The sequence below is a fragment of the Mangifera indica genome, chromosome 17 (assembly GCF_011075055.1).
Source record: "Mangifera indica cultivar Alphonso chromosome 17, CATAS_Mindica_2.1, whole genome shotgun sequence".
Taxonomy (NCBI): Eukaryota; Viridiplantae; Streptophyta; class Magnoliopsida; order Sapindales; family Anacardiaceae; genus Mangifera; species Mangifera indica.
Genome location: NC_058153.1, coordinates 5,977,647 through 6,002,796, shown reverse-complemented (window position 1 = coordinate 6,002,796; position 25,150 = coordinate 5,977,647). Strand labels below are relative to the sequence as shown.

At 33.9% G+C, this 25,150-nt stretch overlaps 1 protein-coding gene and 1 long non-coding RNA gene across 10 annotated transcripts; both read right to left on the bottom strand.

The window, feature by feature from the left end:
* Nucleotides 1-34: 34 nt before the first annotated feature.
* LOC123200640 (F-box/LRR-repeat protein 14-like) lies at nt 35-24,985 on the bottom strand. 9 transcript variants are annotated; one of them, XM_044615941.1, is made up of 17 exons: nt 24,830-24,985; nt 24,355-24,384; nt 23,989-24,217; nt 23,779-23,907; nt 23,455-23,662; nt 22,584-22,730; nt 21,358-21,432; nt 20,442-20,513; nt 17,896-17,967; nt 17,607-17,678; nt 17,435-17,506; nt 11,267-11,338; nt 10,844-10,955; nt 10,264-10,451; nt 9,111-9,182; nt 8,759-8,905; nt 35-523 (listed from the first exon to the last, which is right to left on the bottom strand). In XM_044615941.1, exons 3-17 carry the CDS (start codon nt 24,184-24,186, stop codon nt 339-341), a joined length of 1,821 nt encoding a protein of 606 aa, XP_044471876.1. In that variant the 5' UTR covers nt 24,187-24,217; nt 24,355-24,384; nt 24,830-24,985; the 3' UTR covers nt 35-338. The 9 variants fall into 9 exon arrangements, with proteins under 9 accessions (XP_044471876.1, XP_044471878.1, XP_044471880.1 ...); XM_044615943.1 differs by having other exon boundaries at nt 24,743-24,974; XM_044615945.1 differs by having other exon boundaries at nt 23,989-24,225; nt 24,747-24,974.
* LOC123200641 lies at nt 12,705-15,711 on the bottom strand. Its single transcript, XR_006498647.1, has 2 exons — nt 13,099-15,711; nt 12,705-13,064 (listed from the first exon to the last, which is right to left on the bottom strand). It is a non-coding gene; the product is annotated as an uncharacterized LOC123200641 (long non-coding RNA).
* Nucleotides 24,986-25,150: the final 165 nt, after the last annotated feature.

Below are 25,150 nucleotides of genomic sequence, written 5' to 3'. Positions count from 1 at the left end.
CCAAAATTCTCAGCAAAGATAAGCAACTTTGGAATTTGTAACTAAAACCATTGGCACATTTATCATTTGGTACTCTGAGAACCATTTCAGGGTACACATGCAGTTTGCTTTAACATAAGTCTCCCATGTACAACTTTTTACAGTAAGAAATTCAGAATCAACTGCAAGCCATCATATATACATATCTGATTCTTCCATATATATTATAGGCTGTCTAAATACTTATCACTGTTCCACCAGAGTCATCCATGCTCATGGCACACAATTATTTTTAAGTTATTAACCTGTACATAAAGTATACTGAGTTGACTAGAAGGCCATTTACAATCACACCATGTCTACTCTGGCCGGTAATTGACAAGATTAGGAAGGGAAGCTATCTGCAGTTTCTTGATTTCAGATGCTGTCACCTTGCAGGACTCCAGAGATAATGAGCGAAGATTCTTCAGAGGCTTCAGATACTGCAGCCCTTCATTGGTTATTTGAGAACTTGAAACATTTAACGATATCAATGCAGTCAGTCCTGGATTGACATTGAAAATTGCAGACATTTCAATGGAGATTCAAAATTATTTACAACTAAACTCATTTACAGAATCTACTGCAGGACACATTGTGATAGAAATCGTAAGGTAATGATTATAGAGCAGTGTAAAATCTCTAATAGACGCAGCAAGTTATTTGGCATAAATATCAGCACAGTTTAGGAGAGTAACTTTCTACTACCACACAGTTGTCTGACATTGGGACTATCATGAATCTTAGCTCATTTTTTTTTACTGGGAAACAAAAGAATTGTATTCAAACTACAGAAGACAAAAAAAAAAAAAAGATAAACAATGGGGACAAGCTAACCAGAAAATAGCGTAGTTTGCCGGTACGAATTGAGATATACCATACACTATATAAGAAGAGTATTAAATCAAAAAAGAAAAATTGATCTTGGTTACAATTTTTCTGATAGAAAAAACATCATTCATCTGCTATTCTAAATTGACACTATCTTTATCAAAAGTGACCCATCACATCAATACATTATAAATGGAATATGACTCCTAAGCAATACCAAAAAAGATCAAAGAGATATGATGTTGGATCATGTAATATTCACCTTGAAAAAAATTAGATACATCATGTCTCAGAAGCACAAGGGCTATAACTCAGTAAAAGCACCTTGATTACACATATGCCAATGTTTTTCAGAGTCAATATACACTTGAAAGATTTTGCCGCATATTTCGAAGTTAAAAATATGAGTTCCAAATTTTTTTAAAAAGTTAAAAATGGTAAATTTGTCATGGACTTCTTCAGAGGTTTGACCTAATTATTGGTAAACCCTCTCATCCAAGAAACAGAAGAAGGCCTATAGTGAAAATGCTTCTATTAAATTTTTCAAAACTCAGATAAGTTTATGATCATTCGAAAACTTTATGCAACATTTATGTCACTCAAGCCAATAATATTTTCCTACAACAAAAAACAAGACTCGGTGACACTGTAATATTCCCTCATAACAATCTAATTCTAAAAGGAGGCCATCATGTCATATTGTCATGGAAACACATTTTTCGAGAATCTGGTAAAAGCGTCATGAGCATGCAGAATGAGACAAATCAAACCTAAACCTCATAATCTTTTTCATGTAGAACAAGCTAGAGAGTAAGGAATTTAATGGAATTTCTCAAATACTAATATCATTCTCTTTCACAAGTTAACTACAACTTTTCTGAACAAAATAATGGATTTCCTCATCTAGAAGGGTTGATCAATTTCCTATTAAGTGTGGATTTGTTTTCTATTGTTGTAATATCATATAAATAGAGAATATATAGGGTAAAATAGGAATGTCAAGATATTTTTTCTAAGTTAGATAGACGTAGTTAATAGTTTTCTTAAATTAGTCAAGATTCACTTCCTATATAATGTTATTCTTTTTTTTGAATCAATATATTGAATTATTTTACAAACATCTCTTTTCACATGGCATCAAAACCTATATTAGGCTTTTAAAATTTTTCCGACAGTTCCAAGTCCTTTTTTTGGTTGTTTCTTCGATCACCATACTTTTGTCATTTTCCGGTGGTCATGCTTATATACCAATGTGACCGGAATCATCTCGCTGTCAAACCCATCAAAAAAGCATCATTGTCCACAACCTCATGCACCCCAACGTGCCGCTCGTTCTCTTGGCATCTTCTGTCACCAATCTCATGTTCCGACAATCTCAAAGACACCAACTCTCCCATTTGGCCTTAGATGACACCGGCAAGTCTATTTGTGGTAATATCGCCATTATCAAACATCGGAATTTGTTGCATGTGCTGACCCTTTTTCTCCTCTAATTGTGATCTTTGATCTACTATTCCGATGCGCGTGGGACTACATCGCCAACACCATCCTCTTCAACCAGCGTCAAGGAAACTTCTTCGGTCAGCCACACTTTGATTCATCGTCGATAGCCTCCATTATCACCAAGAAAGGGTTTCTACCGATTTTTCTTTCCCTCTAGGTTGTGTTCAATCTGCCAACCTTGTCTCCAGTTGTGTTTTCAATAGCTTCTACTAATTTTTGGTTGATTTCTCGGTGTGGTTCGCATTAATATGGCTTTTGAGAACTCCAAATCCAGTATGACTTTTCCATTCACTTCTTCCCTTGCAATTACAATTGAGAAGTTAGTTGGCAGTAATAATTATGTTTTGTGGGCTGCTTCAATTGAATTGTGGTATATGGGACAAGGTATTGAAGATCATTTAACAACCAAAACTACAGACATTAAATCTGATTCAACTCCCTGAAATATAATTGATGCTGCCCTGTGTAGTATGTTATGGAACACTATTGACACACAACTTCAACCCATTCTCAAGCCCTATCGAACATATTGTGAAATATGGACCCAAGTCAAGCTTCTTTATACTAATAACATTCAACAATTATACTCGATGGTGTCTAATTTGGTTCATCTAAAACAACAAGGAATAAGTATGTTAGAGTTTCTTGAACAGATGGCCTCTCTTAAAATTGAATTCAACTCACTTCTTCTTGCCAGTAAATTAGCCACAGAAGACTTAGCTCAGCGGAATAAATTTTTTATGGTGTTGACTTTAGCTACTCTTAGTCCTAAACTTGATTCTGTTCGGGATCAAATTCTCACCAGTGTTGTTATACCATCCCTTGATGAGGTCTTTGCTCGATTGTTTCGTGTGTCCTCTCCAAGTGTTATAATAGGTTTCTTGAGTTCTTCCAACCTTGACACATTTGTTTTTGCCTCTCATACAGAACAAGGAGATTGTGGAAATGTTGCTTCAGTCGCACACACGAGTCATCCAACAATATGCCTCACTAAGTTTTCCCCTCCTGGCCCATGGGTCCTTGATTCTGGTGTTTCCGATCACATTTCTGATAACCTTAATTTACTCTCTCATTGTACTGAATCTGAGTCTTTACCTAAGGTTACATTAGCCAATGGATCAATCACCTACACAACGGCCCTTAATCGTGCTCATTCTCTTTCTTCTTAACCTTTAAACTCTATTCTTTATCTACCTGCATATCCGTTTAATCTCATTTTTGTTAGTAAACTTACTCATTCCTTAAACTGTGCCATTACCTTCAGTGATGACTCTTTTGTTATACAAAACCACAGTACAAGTTGAACGATTGGCACAGGACATAAGTCACAAGGTCTTTACTATTTATATGTACAACTTGATTTTGTAGCCTACTGTTAGGAACCTAACTCTTATTCAACCAAAACACAAAAAACATAATAAACTAAAATTATTTCATTAATTAAAACATTACAAAGATAAACCAAACAATTCGAGGAGTTCGGGACATTCCATTTTCCGACCGTTCGAGGCGCCGAAGACCTCCCTAAATCAGCCAAGAATGGCTGCCCTCAAACCAAAACCCTAATACATTTTTTCCTTCTTCTCTTTTGAAACTTAAAACACATATTTATAATAAAGAGTGACTGTTGGATTGAAGACAAGTGTCCCAATCCTAACATTTCCCTCCCTTTCAAAATCATCTTGTCCTCAAGATGAGTTTTTTTTTTTTTTCAGTTGTTTCCGTCAGTCCAAAACTGTTTCCCGCCCACTGTTTTTACTTTTTAAATTTTTTTTTTTCTCTTTCCAACACCCCACATCTTCTCTTCTTTTTCTCTGTCCAAAGCTGTCATTTACAACTGTCTTTTTCAACTGTCTCCTATTTTCCCAAGCAAACCACAACCACAAGCCATCGCCACTGCCCTCCAGCGCTCTTTTTATTTTTTTATTTTTTTTCTCTCTCCTTTCTCTTTCTTCTCCTTCGTCCTTCTTTCTTCTTCCTTCTGCTTTCTCTGCGTTTGCCTATGTAAATTGTAATAAAGAGTGACTGTGGTTGTGGTTTGCTTGGGAAAATAGGAGACAACTGTAAATGACAGCTTTGGACAGAGAAAAAGAAGAGAAGATGTGAGGCGTTGGAAAGAGAAAAAAAAAATTTAAAAAGTAAAAATAGTGGGTGGGCAATAGCTTTGGACAGACGGAAACAACTAAAAAAAAAAAAAACTCATCTTGAGGACAAGATGATTTTGAAGGGGAGGGAAATGTTAAGATTGGGACACTTGTCCTCAATCCAACAGTCACTCTTTATTATAAATATGTGTTCTAAGTTTCAAAAGAGAGAAGGGAAATTGTATTAGGGTTTTGGTTTGAGGGCAACCATTCTTGGCTGATTTAGGGAGGTCTCTCGCGCCTCGAACGGCCGAAAAATGGGAGGTCCCGAACTCCTCGAAATGTTCGGTTTATCATTGCAATATTTTAGTAAATGAAACATTTTAATTTATTATGTTTTTTGTATTTTAATTTTGTGTTTTGGTTGAATAAAAGCTGGGGTTCCTAACACCTACACAATTACCGAGTCTCCGATACTCCTTTGCAATCATCTTAGACACCCCAATATCTCCAAACTATAGAAGATGATTCCTGGTCTTCCTTCTTTATCTTCTTTTCAGTGTGAGTCATGTCAACTTGGAAAACAATCTCGACAATTGTTTTCCAAGCGAACCAATAATCAGGTTGCATCTCTATTTGAGTTAGTCCATTCAAATATCTAGGGTCCCAATCGAGTTGCTTCTATTTTAAGATTTTAGTACTTTGTCACTTTTATTGCACCTAGTCATTGTTAATGAAAAATCGTTTTAAGATATTTTCTATTTTTAAATCTTTTTGTGTTGAGATAAAAACATAATTTTCTACTACTATATGTACCCTTCGTAGTGACAATGCTTCTAAGCACTTTTCTACTCCTTTCATTAAGTTCATGTCTTCTCAGCATATTTTACATCAATCTTCTTGTGTTTATACCCCTTAGTAAAATGGGATTGTCAAACGTAAGAATAGACATCTCATCAAAACCGCTTGCACCCTTCTTATCCATAATAATGTTCCCTTTCAGTTTTGGTCAAACGCAATCCTCACTACTTGTTTTTTGATAAATCATATGTCTTCTTCAATGTTCCAACATCGAGTGCCTCACTTTATTTTATATCCTGAACAACCATTATATGCTCTTTCCCCTCATCTTTTGGGTGCATTTATTTTGTTCATGACTCATTTCTTTACCGTGACATGTTAACCACTCGTGATCTCAAATGTGTATTCCTTGATTACTCCCATCTCCTGAAAGGTTATCGGTATTATTCTCCTAACACGCCAATATTATCTTTTTACTGACATCACTTTTTTGAGTCATCTCCTTACTTTTCTTCTTCATTAGATGGTCAACGTATCATAGAAATCTTTCCGTTACCAGCAATTGTCTCTTTGCCATATTCCCTTTCTCAATTTGCTCCTATGTCTCCTGTGTCTCTTACCACTAAGGAACCCTCTTCACTGTTTGGTCTTGATCTTGTTCCTCCTCCTGCAGATGACAATGTTGATCTTATGCTACCACTTCTTGCTCCAACCTCCTCCACTACTGAGGTCCTACCTCTTACGGATTAGTTCCCTATTGCCATACGCAAAAGTATGCGTTGCACTCAAAATCCTCACCTTATCTATAATTTCCTTTGTTTTCATCAATTATCGTTACCTTTTTATGCCTTTGTGTCTACTTTGTCTTCTGCCTCTATTCCTAACACTGTTTGTGAGCCACTTTCTGATCCTGGGTGGTGACAAGCAATGGTTGATGAGCTGACTGTTTTACATGCCAATGGTACTTGGGAATTGGTTCCTCTTCCTCCTGGACACTCAATTGTTGGTTGTCACTAGATATATACTGTTAAGGTTGGTCCAGATGGTAAAGTTGATAGATTGAAAGCTCGATTAGTTGCCAACGGTTACACTCAAACATATGGTCTAGACTATTATGATAAATTCTCTCTTGAAGCTAAGATGTCCTTTGTTCATCTTTTTCTGTCTATGGTTGCTATTCAAAATTGGCCATTACATCAGTTGGATATTAAATAATGACATACAAGAGGAAATTTATATGGAGTAACCGTCTCGCTTTATTGCTCAAGAGGAGTTCAAATTAGTATGTAAACTTCGTCGTTCTTTGTATGACCTGAAACAATCTCCTCGTGTCTGGTTTGGTCGTTTCAGCACTGTGATTCAGGAGTTTGGCATGCGAAGAAGTGAGTTTGATCATTCTCTATTTTATAAACATACTTTGCAAGGAAAATGCATCTATCTGGTTGTTTATGTGGATGATATTGTTATAACAAGAAGTGATCAAAATGGCATTGAGCAATTAAAGCAACACTTGTTCAGACACTTTCAAACTAAAGATTTAGGACCACTTAGGTATTTTCTTGGCATAGAAGTCACACAATCAAAATTTGGAATTGTTATCTCTCAAAGGAAGTATGTTTTGGATACTCTGAAATAAACAAGAATGTTGGATTGCAAACCCATAGACTCTTTTATCGATCTTAATACTAAGCTCTTACCTAGACAAGGGGAGCCTCTTATAGACCTTGGGAGATATTAAAGGTTGGTTGATAAACTCAATTATCTCACCATTACACGATCCGCCCTTTCGTTTTCAATCAATGTTGTGGGTCAATTTCTCCAGTCTCTGTGTGATCATTATTAGGATGCAATTGTTCAGATTCTATGGTATGTCAAGGGAGCCCTAGGAAAAGTTCTACTTTATGAGAATAAGGGTCATACACAAGTTGTTGGATATTCAGATCCTGATTGGGCAAGTTCACCATTAGACAATCTACTTCTAGGTATTGTGTATTCATTGGAGGAAATCTCATATTCTGAAAAAGTAAGAAACAAAACGTTGTGGCCAGATCAAATGCAAAAACAAAGTATCGTACTATGACATTAGTTACCTGTGAACTTGTCTGATTGAAGCAGTTAATTCAAGAGTTAAAATTTGTAGATATCTCACAAATGTCACTACTTTGTGATAACCAGACTACACTTCACATTTCTTCCAATCCAGTTTTTCATGAGGACAAAAAACATAGCAATTTATTGTCATTTTGTTCGTGAAAAAATTATGTCAGGAAGCATTACCACAAGTCATGTTAGTTCAAACAATCAACTTGCCGATATTCTTACTAAATCTCTTCAAAGTCCTCGAATTAATTATATTTGTAACAAGTTTGGTGCATATGACTTATATTCTCCAACTTGAGGAGTGTTGAAATATTTGTTGTAATATCATGTAAATAGGAAATATATCGTGTAAAATAGAAATGTTAAGATATCTTTTCTAAGTTAGATAAATGTAGTTAATAGTTTTCCTAGATTAGTCAGGATTCACTTTCTATATAATGTTATTCTTTTGTTTAAATCAATAGATTGAATTATTCCACAAACATCACTTTTTACACCTATTACTTGTTCTCCTTTTCTAAATTAGGTTCCAGATTATCACTGAGTAGACTTACAATATATATATAGATTCGCAGGAAAGGCAACAGAAAACTGGGGTAAAGCAAAGAAAATACTGACCAAAAAACTGGAAAACAAAATAAATCAAAGGTCTCAGTTTTTGTTTCCATAGCTGTTCAACATTTCTGTAATCGCACAAAGAAGATGGATATACAGTTGTCCAAAAACAAGGTGAGAGGTCTAACCAACAGAACCCTTCAAAAGTTGGTAAAATTTTAATTTGGCCCTCATATTTGGTTACTTTTAAGTAATTTTCTCCACTTTTAGTCTACTAATAATAATTACCTAATCTAGGCGGCCAAACCAACTTTTAAGAAGTCTAATGCTACACATAAAAAGTTGGATCCCAAATTTGTATCCCAATCCGTGTGATAGTTGACAAGTCAATTCACTTATCCTTTAGGGAGATATTAGCAAATCAACTGCTACATGGGCTGGGATACAAATTGGGATTTAAAAAAATGAAAATAGGCAAGGAAATAATCAAAACCTAATCAGAAAAAGGATCCACCCACAAAATAAAATTCACTCAGATTATTCCACTAGGAAAGGAAATAAACCCTAGAGATATTATTAAATCCCTAAATCTCTACACTGTCCTGCAATTAAGCTTAAAAGTAATTTTGATTCTATATTACAAGTTCAGAGACAGGATAAACAACTGGAACCTAGTGCAAATATGTTGCTTAAACTGATCGTGCAAACATCAATAAAAATTATAAAATAGTTAAAACACAACATAGATCCTACAACAGACTCAATTATGCCAGTGAGGCATCTATGAAACTGGAATAATAAATCACGTTTGTTTAACAAGAGGCATACTAAATGCATATATTTTGAGAAAGAAAAGTAGAACGCACCAGAAATCATTTCCAGGGATTTGTTTGACAGATCATAATTTTGTGACAGGTTCAACAGCTTCAAAGAGGCAAGTTCCTTAATATTCTTCACACCAGAATCAGTTAAACCTCCACCACATATTTCAAGGGATTGGAGGTTCTTGAAGCCTATTTAGCATGAAAATAAAGAAATCATTCGTTATGCAGACTGGAAAATATTGGTTCTGCAGTCTCTTTCACATTTAAACTATCATATCTTAAAAAAGGGTAAAGATGAGTTATTTAGGGAAATAAAGGGCAACAAAGAAAAACTTCAAATGGCCAAAAGATGAAGTCATCCATAGCTCAGGTGGGGAAGGATCTTTTAACATACATCGTAAACTCTTTGTTCCAGAGTCTGAAATGCGTGCCCCAAATAGATCCAGATCTGTCAATTTAGTCAAACCTGCATCAGCAAAATAAGAAAAATCAAATACTAAGAATATATCTGTAAAAGCATAATATAGACTTCTTAATAAGACAAAGCATAATCTAAAATAAAAACTATAGACAGAAGTGAGTCTGAAGCAGAAATATTTTTTAAAATAAAAAGCCATTTTAACTTCAAGCCAAGCTCTCTAGGTAGAACTAAGGGCATGCTTCATCAGATTCAACTAGATATTCTCATGACAAATACTTCATCAGGCTCAACCAGATTTTCTGATAACAAATACAAATAGGGCTGGATTGGAGCCAAGCTCAAGCTCGGCTCGACTTACATATAATAGAGCTCGAGCTCGAGCTCATTATGCTGGAGCTGCAAACTCGGCTCGAGTTCGGCTTGGCTCGTTTCGTTTAATTAATTCATTATTAAAACGTCATTTTAACACATATCGGTCAAAATGACATTGTTTTGTATCAAAATTCTTAACTCAAAAAGTTTGATGAGTAAGCTTGAGGGCTAGTTCGTTTTGAGCTCGTTCAAACCGAGCTCAAGCTCCAGCTTGAACGGGCTTAGTTCGAGTCCAACCCTAAATACAAATCCATCACAAAATTGTTAAAGCATAATATTATTGTTATTGATCGTTATAACTTTTGAATTGAGTAACAAAATAGTATCAAAATTAATTTAACTAAGTGAACTTGATTTCAAATGCCACCATTGCATCAATTAAATTATAAAAAAAAAAAAAACTACGTTTGTCTTTGAATTTTTTTTTTTTTGGATCCACCTGCATCACACACCAGGGTATGTTTTTTAAACTTTGCAATAAAACATTTAAGGCAATATTTTAAAAGACAAATAGAAGAAGAGGGAGAACGGTTGGGAGCGGTTCTGTATTACACTAGGAAAGGCAACCTGAAATAAATAAATTAACATACAAAGTAATATACAAGTAGTACGAAATTTCTTTCCATCATAGAAATACAATAAATAAATATTACTTACCTCAACCAGAAGATATCACAACTTAAAACAAAACCAGGAAAAAAAAATCTACCAAGTATCAACCTAGATGCATAAATTGTACATGAATATTGCTTACTTGTCAGAACTGCAAGCCCAGCATCTGTTACATTGCGTACATCCAGATTAAGAGATCTAAGAGATGTCAATCCAGACAATTTTTTCAAACCACTGTCAGTTACCAAGGTGAATGACAGATTTAGGCTCTCCAGATGAATCAGACCTAAGAATAGGGAATCGCATAAATCAGCCCATCCATTCAATAAGCTACATCAAACAAAATAAACATTCACTGAAAATCAAATGGAGATGATCAACCAAAAAAAATTATCAAGGTGATAGATGGTATATTTCTCCAATATTCACAATCACTAAATGACTAAAACAATTTCAAACATGCCAAATAGTAAGAACTTCAGCAAGCACAGAAATGCCACTGTTTTAAAAACATGTACATTGTAAAACAACCATGGTGACACAATGACAATAAGATATGCAAAGCAATGCACCTCATCTGATAAATCATTCTATCATTTCTTTTCTTATGTCAACATAAAAAAAAATCATGTTTAAACAACAATTCCCATTAGATGAAACAAATTATCTCAGTTTCAACTTTCTCTTTCTGTCAATATTAACACAGTTTGAAACATTTATACCAAAAAATTATCAGATGGTACGTAGAGATGGAGTCCCGACCAGATAGATGGCAGAGCCCATTGCTTCCAACTTCTGTATCAGACAGCTCAAGAATTTTCAAGAGTGTAAGGCCTGAATAGATGAACCAAATATGCAAAATTATTATTTGATGTAGATTATTAGAAACCTTTCTCTTTAATTTAAAAGCCAAGCAAGCACTATCACCAAAGTAAGCACTTTTTGTTGCTTTCAAGGTAGTATAAAAAGCATGTGAATGACAAAATTTCATTGATCTATCCTGAAATCTTATAGAAAGATAGAAGATACTATTAGCTCAAGAAGGCAAACACATGCATAATTGTATAAAGACAAACCACTCAATAAAACAGCACACAACAGAATGAAAAAAGATAAATTAGTTTTAAAACCAAAACAAAACAAACCTGTCAAATTAGCAAGCCCCTCATCACCAATCTTACATGAATCCAAGTTCAAGCTCTCCAGATTTGTTAAACCTGAAAATAAGTAAGTACAACGTGAATTGATTTATGAACAATCATGAAAGACAGAATTTTGTAACACTAATAGGACAAATGAGATATATATATATATATATAGCTCTGTTTCTCAAATTTTATTAACAGTGCTAAATTAAAGTACTTGAAACCTTGGGAATCATTTGCTTGTTACATGATTAAGATTTTATTGAAGCTATAAGTTAGAGCCAACGATTTAGGTGACTCGCAGTGGAAGGGAATCAGGAACACAGGTGGCACACAAGAGAAGTTATGAAAACATGGAAACATAGAAGGAATAAGAGTGGGATTGAGGAAGGAGAGAAGGAACGTGAAACATGGCGAAAACATGCATGGGCAATTATGAAATGAGCAACTTGTTAGGAACTTGACAAACTCTAGAAACAGGAACAATCAACCAATGTAAGAATCAACAAGAAAATTATAAAAAATTGTATTTAACAATCACAAAATATTCCATGCTTAATTACAATAATACTATAGCAAAAGATCCTGCTCTTACCTAGCATTCTGTTAGAAACCCAACCTCTAATTCATCTACAACAAGAAAATAAAACACAAAAACATAACAAACTAAAATTATTTCATTAATAAAAAGATTACAAAAATAAATTGAACATTTCGAGGAGTTTGGGATTTCTCATTCTAGACATTTCAAGGAGCCCGAAATCTCCTATTTTCCAACAGTTTGAAGCACCAGAGACCTTCCACAATCAGCCAAGGATGGTTGCCTAAATACAAACCCTAATATTTTTTCTTCCTCCCTCTTTTGAAACCCAAAACATATATTTATAATAGAAATTGACCATTGGATTAAGGACAAATATTATAATCTTAACATTCCCCTCTCCTTCAAAACCATCTTGTCCTCAAGAGGAATATTTATATATTGATTTTTTAAAATTTTATTTTTCCGATTTTTTTCATTTTTCATTTTTTCCTATTATTTATTTATTTATTTATTTTTATCTACCTACCCCCTCTCTCTGCTACTTCTTTACCTCTCTTTTTTCTTCCAATGGCCCCACAACTTTTCCTTTTCTCTTCCCAAGAAACCAACCTTCTACCTTCTCTTTTATTTTCCCAACAAACCAGGCTCTTTCTCCTTTTCCTAACAAACCAATAGCCACTGCCCTTCACCCTTTTTTTAATTTTTTTTTCTGTCCTTTCTTTTCTTTTTGTGTTTTTCTTTTCTCTCTGCTTTCTCATTTCTTCTCCTTGTCTTTTTCTCCTCTTCTTTCTTCTCTGCGTTTTCTCCCTTCTGTCTTTTGTAATTTTTTTGCTTCAAGTTTTTGCCTGCGTTCCATTTTCTTCTCCTCCTCCTTTTTCTATTTTCATTTTCTTCTTCTCTTTTTTTCTTTTGGGCACTTTTCTAGCATATAGCCACCAACTCATTTCTCTTTGTGATGATTCTTCTTCAAGTCAGCCTCCTTCGTCAACATTTTCCGATGACTCTTCACTTTTCCGACCATCATCTATCTTCCCTATTGAATCGAATGCTCTGATACAATTTTATCAGAAACCCAACCCTAATTCATCTAAAACAAGAAAATAAAACACAAAAACATAATAAAATAAAACTATTTCATTAATAAAAAGATTACAAAGATAAACCGAACATTTTGAAGAGTTCGGGAGCTTTCATTCCAAACATTTTGAGGAGTTCGAGACCTCCCATTTTCTGACTGTTTGAAGCACCAGAGACCTCCCATTTTCTGACCGTTTGGAGCACCAGAGACCTCCCATTTTCTGACCGTTTGAAGCACCAGAGACCTCCCACAATCAACCAAAGATGGCTGCCTAAATACAAACCTTAATATTTTTTCTTCTCCTTCTTTTGAAACCTAAAACATATATTTATAATAGAGATTGACTATTGGATTGAGAACAAATGTCCTGATCCTAACAGGACTTTGCTCTTGTCTAGCATTCAAGAGGATAGACTCTATTGGCTTTTGAGAGGACAACTCCCTCACTCAGTCAGTGAAAGACTGCCCAAACAAAACTTGATTTCTCCCCTCCTCTCTTACCCAATCTCTTTTTTATGCTTGCTCATTTCATAATTGCCCATGCATGTTTTTGCCCTATTTCACATTTCCTTCTCTCCTTTCTCAATCCAATTCTTATGTTTTCCATGTTTACGTAATTGTCCATAAGTGCCCATGTTTCTATGTTCTCATGATTGCCCAAAATTGTTCATGCTTTCATAACTACCTTTATGTGTCACATGTGCTCTCTATTTCATTCTCTTACAGATCATCTAAATCCTTAGCTCTAACATTACCCATCACTTTGAGGATCACATTGTCTTCAAGATGGGAGAATTGGAAAGCCCTCTTCTTTCATGAAATGTTGGACAGATATCCATTTCTTGATTTTTTTCACCAAATTGATCCTCCCCATCCTTAGAAATCGTAGTTGTTATTATACCAGTTTTTAAGGAACCTAACAAACTCTACAAATAATTAATTGGAACAATTAATCAATGTAAGAGTCAGCAAGTGTACTAAATTATATTTGACAGTAACAAAGTATTCCCTACCTAAATACGATAACACCCTAACAAAGGGCCCTGCTCTTATCTAGCATTCGAGAGGCTAGACTCTATCTATTTCCACTAGCTTTCGAGAAGCCAACTCTCTCCCTCAATCAACCAAATGTTGCTTAAAAAAAAACCCAATTCCCTCTCTTCTCTTTTTCCCCAACTCTTTTTATGCTTATTCATAACTACCTTTGTATTTTGTCTGGGGGATTCTGCATTTTTGGTTTTTTTTATTTCAAAGGGATGGATAATGTTAGAGCCAAGGATTTAGGCTACCTACATAAGAGAATAGGGAGGACAAGTGGCACACAAGAGCAATAGTGAAAGCATGGACAATCAAGAAAGCATAGAAACATGGACAATTATGAAAACATGGAAAGAATAAGTATGAAGTTGAGGAAGGAGAGAAGTAAGAATACATGGAATATGGTGAATACACGAATGGGCAGTTATAAAATAAGCAATTTCTTAGGAACCCTACAAATTGTGTAAACAATTAATTAGAATGATAAACCAATGTGAGAGTCAACAAAGAAAGTGTAATAAACTGTATTTGAAAACCACAAAATATACCTTGCCCGAATATAACTCCAACAAAATACCCTATTTTTGTCTAGCATTCGTGAGCCTAGACAATCTCCACTTCCACTGCCTTTTGAGAGGCCAACTCTCTTCTTCAATCAGTCATAGGTTGTCCAAAAAACCCACTTCACCCCTCTTCTCTCCTCCCCCAATCTCTATTTTGTGCTTAATCATTTCATAATTGCCCATGCATGTTTTCGCCATGTTTCACATTTCCTTTTCTTATTTTGTTTTGGGTACTATGCATTTTTGGTTTTTTTCATTTAGTTACAATTTATGAGGTTGGTGAGGATCAATTTAATGAAAGATTAGAATGCGAAGTAGATATTTGTCCGACAATTCATGAAATAAAGAATTTTCTAGTTTTCCCACCATAAGAATAAGGTGGTTTTCAAAGGGACAGATAATGTTAGATTCAAGGATTTAGGTGACTCACTAAAAGGAATAGGGAGCACAAGTGGTACACGAGCATTTATATAAGCATGGACAATTATGAAAACATGGAAAAATGGAAAGAATAAGAGTGGGATTGAGGAAACATGTAACATGATGAAAACATGCATGAGTAGTCATGAAATGAGCAAGCATAAAATATAGATTGGGAAAAGAGAGAAGAGGGGTGAAATTGAGGTTTTTCGGGCAACCTTTGGTTGTTTGAAGAAGAGAGTTGACCTCTTGAAAGCTAGTGAAAGTGGATAAAGTCTAGCTTTTTGAATATGTTAGGATTGGGATATTTTTCCTCAATCCAATAGTCAATCTCTATTATAAATATATATTTTGGGTTTCAAAAGAGGGAGGAAGAAAAAATATTAAGGTTTGTATTTAGGCAACCATCCTTGACTGATTGTGGGAGGCCTCCGGTGCCTCGAATGGTCAGAAAATGGAAGGCCCCAGACTCTTCAAAATGTTCAGAATGAAAGCTCCCAAACTTCTCAAAATGTTCGGTTTATCTTTGTAATTTTTTTATTAATGAAATAGTTTTAGTTTATTATGTTTTTGTATTTTATTTTCTTGTTTTAGATGAATCAGGGGCTGGGTTCCTAACAAAATGGTATCAGAGCATTCGATTCAATAGAGAAGACAGATAATGGTTAGAAAAGTGAAGAGTCACTGAAAAATGTTCACGGAGGAGGTTGACTTAAAAAAGAATCATCATAGGGAAAAATGAGCCTATAACTACATGTTGAAAAACTGCCCCCAAAAAAAAAAGAGAAGAAGAAGAAAACAAAAACAGAAAAAGGAGGAGGAAAAGAAAATAAAACGTTGGCAAAAACGTGAAACAAAAAAATTACAGAAGACAGAAGGGAGAAAACGCGGAGAAGAAAGAGAAAAAGACGAGGAGAAGAAAAGAGAAAGGAGATAAAAAAAAAAAAACAAAAGAAAAAGACAAGGAGAAGAGAAAGGAGAGGAAAAAAATAAAAAAAAAAGGTGGAGGGCAATGGTTGTTGGATTATTGGGAAAAGGAGAAAGAGTTGTGGTTTGCTGGGAAAATAAAAGAGAAGGCAGAAGGTTGGTTTCTTGGGAAAATATGTAGGGCCATTGGTAAAAAAAAAAGAGAGGTAAAGAAGTAGTAGAGAAAGGGAGTAGGTAGATAAAAATAAATAAATAAATAAATAATTAAAAAAATTAAAAAAATAAGAAAAAGAAAATAAAAAAAATTTCAATATATAAATATCCGTCTTGAGAACAAGATGGTTTTCAAAGGGAGAGAAATGTTAGGATTGAAACATTTGTCCTCAATCTAATGGTCAGTCTCTATTATAAATATATGTTTTGAGTTACAAAAGAAGAAAAAAAAAATATTAGGGTTTGTATTTAGGCAGTCATCCTTGGCTGATTGTGAGAGGTCTCTGGTGCGTCGAACAACCAGAAAATAGAAGGTCCCAGACTCCTCGAAATGTCTAGAATGAGAGGTCCCAAACTCCTCGAAATGCTCAGTTTATCTTTATAATCTTTTTATTAATTAAAGAATTTTAGTTTATTATTTTTTGTGTTTTATTTTCTTGTTTTATATGAATTAGGGGCTAGGTTTCTAACAAGTCCATTGCTAGGGTTTAATTGCATTTGGATAAGGAATATCTTGTAATTGTCAAATATAGTTTATTATACTTGCTTTCCTTATTGACTCTAAAATTGGTTTATTGTTTCAATTAATTGTTTGAAGTGTTTGTTGGGTTACTAACACTATACATGCCACTAAAAATAACAGTTACAGGCTTTAGATCTGCAAGAAGACTATTAACTAATAGGAACAATGATCATATTAGGCATTTGAGTAAGAAATTAGCTACTATTATAAACTCCAAAACTTTCAGTCACCAAACAAGACATTAGCATATTTCAATCCCAATTCCATTATTAAATACTCAGAGATTTTATTAGCATGTCAACATTTGCAAAAATTTTCCTAGGAATTTGAATTTCTACACATTATTCTAAGCTAAAATGGGCTTAAGTTTATCTAACGATCACAAGAAGTACACATTTCTACCTTAAGATATCTAAGTCTAACAAATATTGGATTGAGAAGATCAAAATTCCAACTGAACAATCCTAGATAGGAAACTAGACCTTCTACAGACACAAGATCTTTCAAACTGCTAACATGATGAAGTGGTACCGAATTCAAATCACACTTTCCAATACTTTAATGGATGAATGAATAAGAATGTGATTATCAACACTTTGACTCTCCACATAAAAGTTCTAACATCTGCATTTCTTTTTTGTGAAAGTGCAAATGTCGCTTTAGGCACGAACACTAAATTGGTCTACCAATCTTTAGTAATTTAATTATCGAGTAAAATGATTTCGGAATACGGAATGGTCAAAACCTTCAAGAATTAAATTCACATTACCTCCCTTAGACTGATGCCACATGTTAACATAGGTTATAAAGTAGTATCTATACGGATTTGTACACTATTCTATGTGTGTGAGGGGAGGAGTACCTTTCAGATGCACCAAGCAAGCATCTGTTATATTGTTGAATGCCAAGCTCAATCCTTTCAAGTTTTTTAGTCCTACAGATACATAGACATTAGAGTAATAAAAGTGAACATTTTTTTTTTTCCTACACAGCACCAAACACGGTTCAGTAACAAAAGTTTTAATGTTGCTTACCAGAAAACTTATCACATCCATCATCTGATAGATCACATCTATTAAGATTTAAGCTTGCCAGGGCTTCAAGAGCTACACAAAGAATATTTTCTTTAAACAAACAAATCAAAAGGAAAAAATTAAATAAACTTCTAGAAATAAATTAACAATAAAACTATGTGTAAAAACAATGCACACAACTTTGTGCACAAATAATGACATATTACTATGTGATTGGGTATTGTTTTATCTATAATCATAAATGCCACCAAAGATTTATAACAAATAGAAGGGCCAAGGAGAAGTTTACCTGAGATTGAGTCCAAACATGCAGCAGTAACACCACATCCTTCCAGGTTCAATAAAACAAGCTTGTGAAAACCTGGCATACACATATGAAGATCCAATAACCAGCCTTAAGTTAGTTTGTACACAGGACTAAATACTGTGACTAGAAAGCATCCAACTATGATAAAATAAGCACTTTAAAATGATCAAACCAGTTTGAATTCCTCAATGAATGCATCATTAAAAAGTACTTTCAAGTTGGAAGTGAATAGCCTCAAGTTAATCTAGACACATATACATAAGTTTAAGAGAAGGTTGTTATCCGTTAGGCAGCACTCTATAAACCAAGCGAATTAAGACAGTCAACTTGAGAACAATTTTTAAAGTAGGTGCCCTAGAGTTAATCATTTTGGCTTGTTTGTATCATTTTTGTATCATGTTTATTCAATCAATAAAATAACATTCTTTATCTATTTGTGCATATGCACTTTATATAAATGTTGAAGATAAATGGTCTTAGAATGGTAAAATCATAATAAGAGGATCATGCATATCTTGATTATGAATCCCTAATGTGCATATTACACGGTTATTTTAAAAACGTCCACAATCTCAATATTATCCTGCCCATGGGTACAAATAATATGATGAGACATCATAGTGTTAAATGACCTTACCGAAAAGTAATAAATTTGTCAAGGTTATTTAGTGACAACTTGGTGCAATACATAAGTGTTTGTTGATTGCAAGGCCACGAACTAACTAGCTCGAGGTAACTATATAAATGATAACTCTAGTCTCTATAAAACAAATCCTCTAAAGGATAATGGGTATATGTGAGCCTTTGATTTAAGATCACCCGAGTACCTTGTACACCAATTGGTGTGATTTAATGCCACTTAATTTAGTTTGTAAGTTAGGGCAATCAAAACAGTAGTTATTTGTTGCGTTGAAAAGCATACAAAGGCTATGATAAATTAACATAAGATTTATTACTCTTGGGTTTGGGAGAAGATATTTTAACGCTATTTTTATAAATGACACAGAGCACTTAAATTTGTGGCCACAGTGAGATAGAATTGTCACTCAATCAAATGTTATTCGATCATTGTTAAAAAAATTAGAAAATATAATTGAAGGTAGAAACTATTTTTGTACCTCACCCTTGATGAAATATTAGTTGATGAAAAGGATTCAATAGCACAGCAACCAAATCATTGACAAGTTTATATCTTCCACTAACTCTTCATCATTTAGGTAACTATGATATCTTATTAAAGGCCAATTTTGGTTTATGAATAGGAAATTAATTGATTGTAAATCAGTAATGATTTACTCACTGCCAACATAACGAAAAACCTATGGGAAACACACAATAGTGAGTTAGAATGCAAGATTTAGAAACTAGGGGCTATATAGAGTGAATCACATCATGTTTTCGAAATGGTAATTTTCATCTCTATAAGGTTGTTGGACTGAAATGAGATTTATTCTAACTTCAGGGAACAAATTATGATAACCCAACATCAGAAAAGCTATGATTATATTTGTGAGGAGTTGACTAGGGTTTGACCTAGGGTGAAATAGTGCAAGGCTAATGAATGCACGATTGTACCTTGGTGTTATTTAAACTAACTGTTTTTGCCCTAATAGCAGAAAAATAAAAATAAATATATTTTTTTTATTTCGATAAACCCTTGTTCTCTCACATTATTTCTCCACCTCAGACACCCTAGCAAACGTCCAAAGTTCCTTCTTCGTTCTCTTATCTTTGAGGATCGATTTGTTGCTCCCGTGTGGACTTTTGGACATCATTTTACCCTTGAACAAACAAGCAAGGACTACACAGAAATTTTTCCAAATTGACGGCGCCACCAAAGTATTCCAAAAACCATCCATTTGATTTTAATGCACATCAAATCCTGTAATCTGATCTTGGTGTTAATTCAAGTAAATATTCATGTTTTAATATGTCCTCCGGTATGATTACATGACATTTTGATCTTGAATTTCCAACACAATCATGGTGTGGCTCGGGCCATCAATTGGCAAGCATTTCTCCTTTGTCATTTAATGTAATCATTAAAAAATAAATTGCAACTTCATATCAAATTGCAACCTTTTTACATTTAAAAAAATAGGCAAAATAATTTCACACAAGTCATCAAGCTATCGAAAACAAGCATTTACTAACCAATCAACACACTGTCAGCATCCGGCTTTGCCATCTCCATAATGTAGGAAATAAGAAAGAGACTGCTTGTCAATTTAGCTTAGCCATAATGTTAGAGTTTAGCTTACGAGGACAAGGACACGAAAAGTAGTGTATCAACCACAAACTTTCTTTGATCTTAGTATATATGATTGATAAGAGATAAACTTTCTATAATACCCTTACATATCACATGCAAAATAATGATCAAAAGTAAATGGTACGAAGCAAACAATAAGATAATGGTCGTAAAATGAAGGGAACAATATACAATAAAGATAAATGAAACCAAGCTCATGATCTTCAAAAAGAAATGAAACCTTAAAAATAATTAAACTAAGCAAACAGAAAAATACCTCTTAAATAAGAAATTCCAAAATCTGTAATGTTACAGTTGGAAATTTGTAACTCCTTCAACTTAGTAAGACCTGACACATGTGAAATTTGACAGTAAATACATTAGCCAAATATAAAATAGTAAAAGACAAAATCAAGAAAAATTTGCTTGGTCTTCAACGATAAACTTAAAATGTGTTAAGAATTACTTATAAGAGTATTAAATGAAACACACTATTTTGGGAAAAAAAATATCAGCTGAGAAAATCTTATTAACCTTGTAGGATGAATAGGACTTTTCCCCGTTTCTTCGAGACCAGATTCTTGATTTCTTAACTTGAACAATATGGAAATTGAACTTTCTAGTTACCAGTCCATTTAGGAAGTATCTCACTTAATAATTCTATGTTAGACACCAGGCTTTAAGAGTTAGATCTTCAGGAAGTTTTTTCTTGTACATCATAGTCTGACAGGTTGACAAAAGGTTCACTGTACCATTAGATTTCAACAAAGATGATTTGGAAGCCAATGTCCATAGTCGTGTTACAATTTGATCATGGGCAATAACCTTGATAAAATTAACACCTAAGATTTTCCAAAAGATTTGAAAGTAGTTCTGTCCCTGCCTAGTGTGTTTAGAGAACAAAGATAAAAGTCAACAAATAAATAACGGGCAGAGCATCAATCATAAGTCAACCAAGCTAATTTTAAGTGGATAATACAGTGTATACCATTCTTTATTCAAAAATCAAAGCATAATTATAAAGAAAGAACCACAGATGCCTCAAATGCTGCATTTTTGTGTCTAACCAACATTAAACGTTAAAGGCCTACTGACATCTCACCATTCAAACAGGACCACTAAATATCCAAAGTTGGAATTCATAAATGGAACAGCCTGCTGATAGATAATTTGAAATATATTTTAACAAATACCTGAGAAAGACTTAATGTCCGAATCTGTAACACACTTACAACACTTGATATTTAGGGACTCTAGTTTCATCAAACCTGTAAGAAAATATAAAAAATAATAATAATAACTTATACTTTTGTGCAACTTAAACAAGCCTGATCAACATGCTAACATAGCAAGTTTATAAAAGTTTTGATATATAAATAACAGTTTGCATCTGTTCCCAGTCATATTAAGCTGAAAATAAAATGGAATAAAAAGGGGACATAAATATAGAGATGACAAGCTGCCCAACATTTTGGCAATCCACAATAAACCAGGAAATCAGACTATTTAGCGACTACAGAACACCAAAAAAGTTATCAAAATGCTAGCTGTTTTCTTTTTCCCACTCTTTTTCTTTTTGTAAAAAAATTTAATTAAAAACACAAATGAAATACAAAAACAAAAGAAATTGAAAAATTCAACCGATAAGGTAAAATATAGCTATTACAATTCTCAATCAAAGTTCTTAAATCATCTAACAAGAGCACCTCTACTGTGTCAATAGAAATAAGTGGAAGGTACTTGAAATTGCTAGAAGCCAGTACCCAAAATAATGCATGTGTGTTGTTTTATCTTTAATTTTCAACTGTCCAATCACATGATGACACATCATCATTTGTGCATAAAATTGTGCACATAGCACTACTCATAAAAGATTGTTAATCTTTTGCAGGAAATCTTCAAAATTCTTCTATTCCCTTTCAACAGAAAAAAAAAAAATTATAAACAAACTTTTGGTACACTACAATTTTCATAAAACCAAAGTTTTCTACCAATCCAAAAGCACAAAATCTGTTGATGTATCAAAAACCACACGCAGCCTCAATCAAACTAATATTGCTAAAAAGCTATATCAAAACTTTTCATGCTCTAGGAAGTAAAAAAGAAATGAAAAAGATGTTCCATATCAGTCTTACCCATCACACACCAAAAAGGAAATAAAAAAACAAACATTTGATCATCATCTTTGCACCAAATAAATTGTCTTGATTTTCCCATGAACCATACGTCAAGCAAGAGCTTGAATCTTACTTGGAAAGTCTGTTTAATTAGTTGACATAGAACAAGAGTTAATTCTTTACAAACACAGAATTTTTCTCAAAGAGTTAACCAGTACATCAAAGAACCATGAGTTTCCACCTAACTTGGCAATAAATCTTTACAGCTGTCATCATCAGAAATTAACTGACACAGAACAAACCTTTAAGATGACAGAATCCTCCATGAATCCCTGAACACCTCTCCAAGTCCAGCTTTTCCAAGTTCACTAAGTTGGATAAGGCACGCATCCCTTCAGCAGTGATACCATTGGTCTTTTTAAAACTCAAGGATGTCAAGTTCAAAAAACCTAGAGAATGAGATTACACAATTATTCACGGTGCCACACCAAAATGATGATAACCAGTCAACTAAATTTAATCAACAACTCCAGAGATAATATTTTGAAATAAAGGTAGTAATAACACAAAAGGTTAACTAAAACTTTAGTTTTCAATTTTCATCCAAGCAACAACAGATCAGCATCAAACCGCATGAAAGGCAGGATTATTATCCACCTTGTTAGTAACTATTTATTACTAATAGTACATGAAAATTAGATGGAACACTTATTGCAGCTTAAACCTTGACTAGAAAGCCTTTTCTTCTATGGCATCAACAAGCACACAACTAAACATTATTATTCTGTGTTTGGTTATTAACCATTGCTGAGAAGCAGCTCTTAAATGATTGTTTAAGAGAATTTACAAATATAAATAATCAAACATTACCACAAAGCAGCTCTTAAATAAGTGTTTAAGAGAATTTACAAAAATAAATTCCCAAACATTACCCCGTAGCAGCATGGCTGATTATTAGACGCTTGATCTTAGTTACATGATGGAAATGATAAATAAACTAAACACAAACACATCAAGAAATTTATAAACATACAGAAATCAAGGAACGACATAAAATATCACCAACCACATTAACAAAGAATATCTAATTAATAGTAAGATGACCATCATAATCAAAATATAAAGTAACACAACTATTTACACTATGCAAAAGTCTAATGTAGAAAAAATCACCACTAATTTGTTTCAGTCCAAGTTCTGAAATTTTGTCACAACAGTTAAAGGTTAATGCTTGGATGTTGGTACAATCTTTTAAGAGACCCAACCCAGTATCTGTGACATCAGAACCACAAAGATCAACAGAGAGTAAAGACAACCCCTGTGAGGCAATAACATCCATCCAACTATCCTTCACTCCAGGATATTCACCCAAAAAAACATCCTGCAAAGAGAACACAGAAAGCTTATAAATTAAAAGCCTCCATCAACAACTAAACATACTGGAAAAGCTTAATTAAATTCGGTACATCAATGCTCAAACCACCCACAAAGTATTACCTGTAAAGCACAATCTCGGAAAGCTTCCACAGAAGCATCAGTAAGACCATGAGAAAATATTAATTCATTGAAGATTTGTTGGCTTATATCTCTTGGCAGCTTTGAGAATGAAGTATATTTGTTAATATTCTGCAATGGTTGAAACATGTAAGAAAAGCACAGGCAAGAGAAATCCTCAACCAACCATACCCAGGGAAAGCAAGAAAGTACCTCACATATTTTATATATGCACAACTCCATGAGAGATGGACAACGAACTCCTCCTGGATTAGTTTCCATTGCAGGGTGAGGAAACGAGTTCCGCAACCACTTTGAACTGCCACTTCTCAAATACAATCTGGAGACCCCTCTTTGTATACCATCTTCAACAACCTGTTGATCTCCTTTCCTTGAACAAATTCCCCCCATAGGGTGGTAATCTCGCAAATTCTCAATTGATCTCAAAATATGCAAAGAAGAATGTATTACAATACATTTTAGAACAAAGCATCCAGCTTTATTACACCTACTTTACCCGCAGAACAGAAAAATGACACTACTGAAAGCAAGTTCTGAAACCCGGAATCAAGTTCTTACCTAAAAATAAAACACAGTCCACCATGCCATCTATACAGATAAATAAACAAATTAATTAATTAATATTTAAAAAAGAAAAAAGGTAAATTAGCACAGAATCCATTACAAAACATATATTCATCCTCAATCAAAAACTTTTTAATCAAACATAAGAGTTATTTTCAACCAGTAAATATTCATAAAAATAAAATAAAATAAAATAAATCAACAAAAAGACCGAGAATCAGCAAAGACAGCAAATCATTTTGCAGCAAAAAAGGTAAAGAGAGGTGAGAGGTAACCTCCTTATGGTGCTTGCTTACATTAAAAAAATAAAAAAAGGAACCCAGATGAATAAATAGCAAGTAAGTAGTGACAAACATAAAGTAGAGTTGGAAGTGGTACACACATACTGATGATCAAAAGGAGTTGAGAGATGCTGGTAACAATCTAACCCAAATGAAACAAACGAGTTATCTGAAGAGTGATCACTCACCTCACACCCACAACCCTATTCCTGTTTGTGGTTTCATCCCAATACAATCACAATTTATTGTATGATCAAAACAAGGGAGCTGAGTCAGAGCGAGGAGAAAGGAGGCTTGCCCAGGAGTAGAAGGAGTGTCACCGTTTGATGAATGAAACGTGGAAATAAAGATGGTTGATGATCAGATAAGATAGGAAGAAGTGGGTCCCAGTCACGCGCTCCGTATATTCGGCTTCGGCGGGAGAAGAGCCGCCTCATTTATTATTTTATTATTTACTTGGATAACACCAACCAACAATTATATTTTATTAAACCACTATACCCAGCCAC

What these genes read in the sequence shown, in the direction of transcription:
- LOC123200640 (XM_044615941.1), bottom strand. Translation starts at nt 24,186, where the DNA reads ATGGGGGGAATTTGTTCAAGGAAAGGAGATCAACAGGTTGTTGAAGAT. An exon ending in TACCATCTGATAATTTTTTG is followed by an intron (nt 10,452 to 10,843) that starts GTATAAATGTTT and finishes TGTTTGATGTAG; the next exon opens with CTTATTGAATGGATGGGCTG. An exon ending in TGGGCTTGCAGTTCTGACAA is followed by an intron (nt 9,183 to 10,263) that starts GTAAGCAATATT and finishes TTGCTGATGCAG; the next exon opens with GTTTGACTAAATTGACAGAT.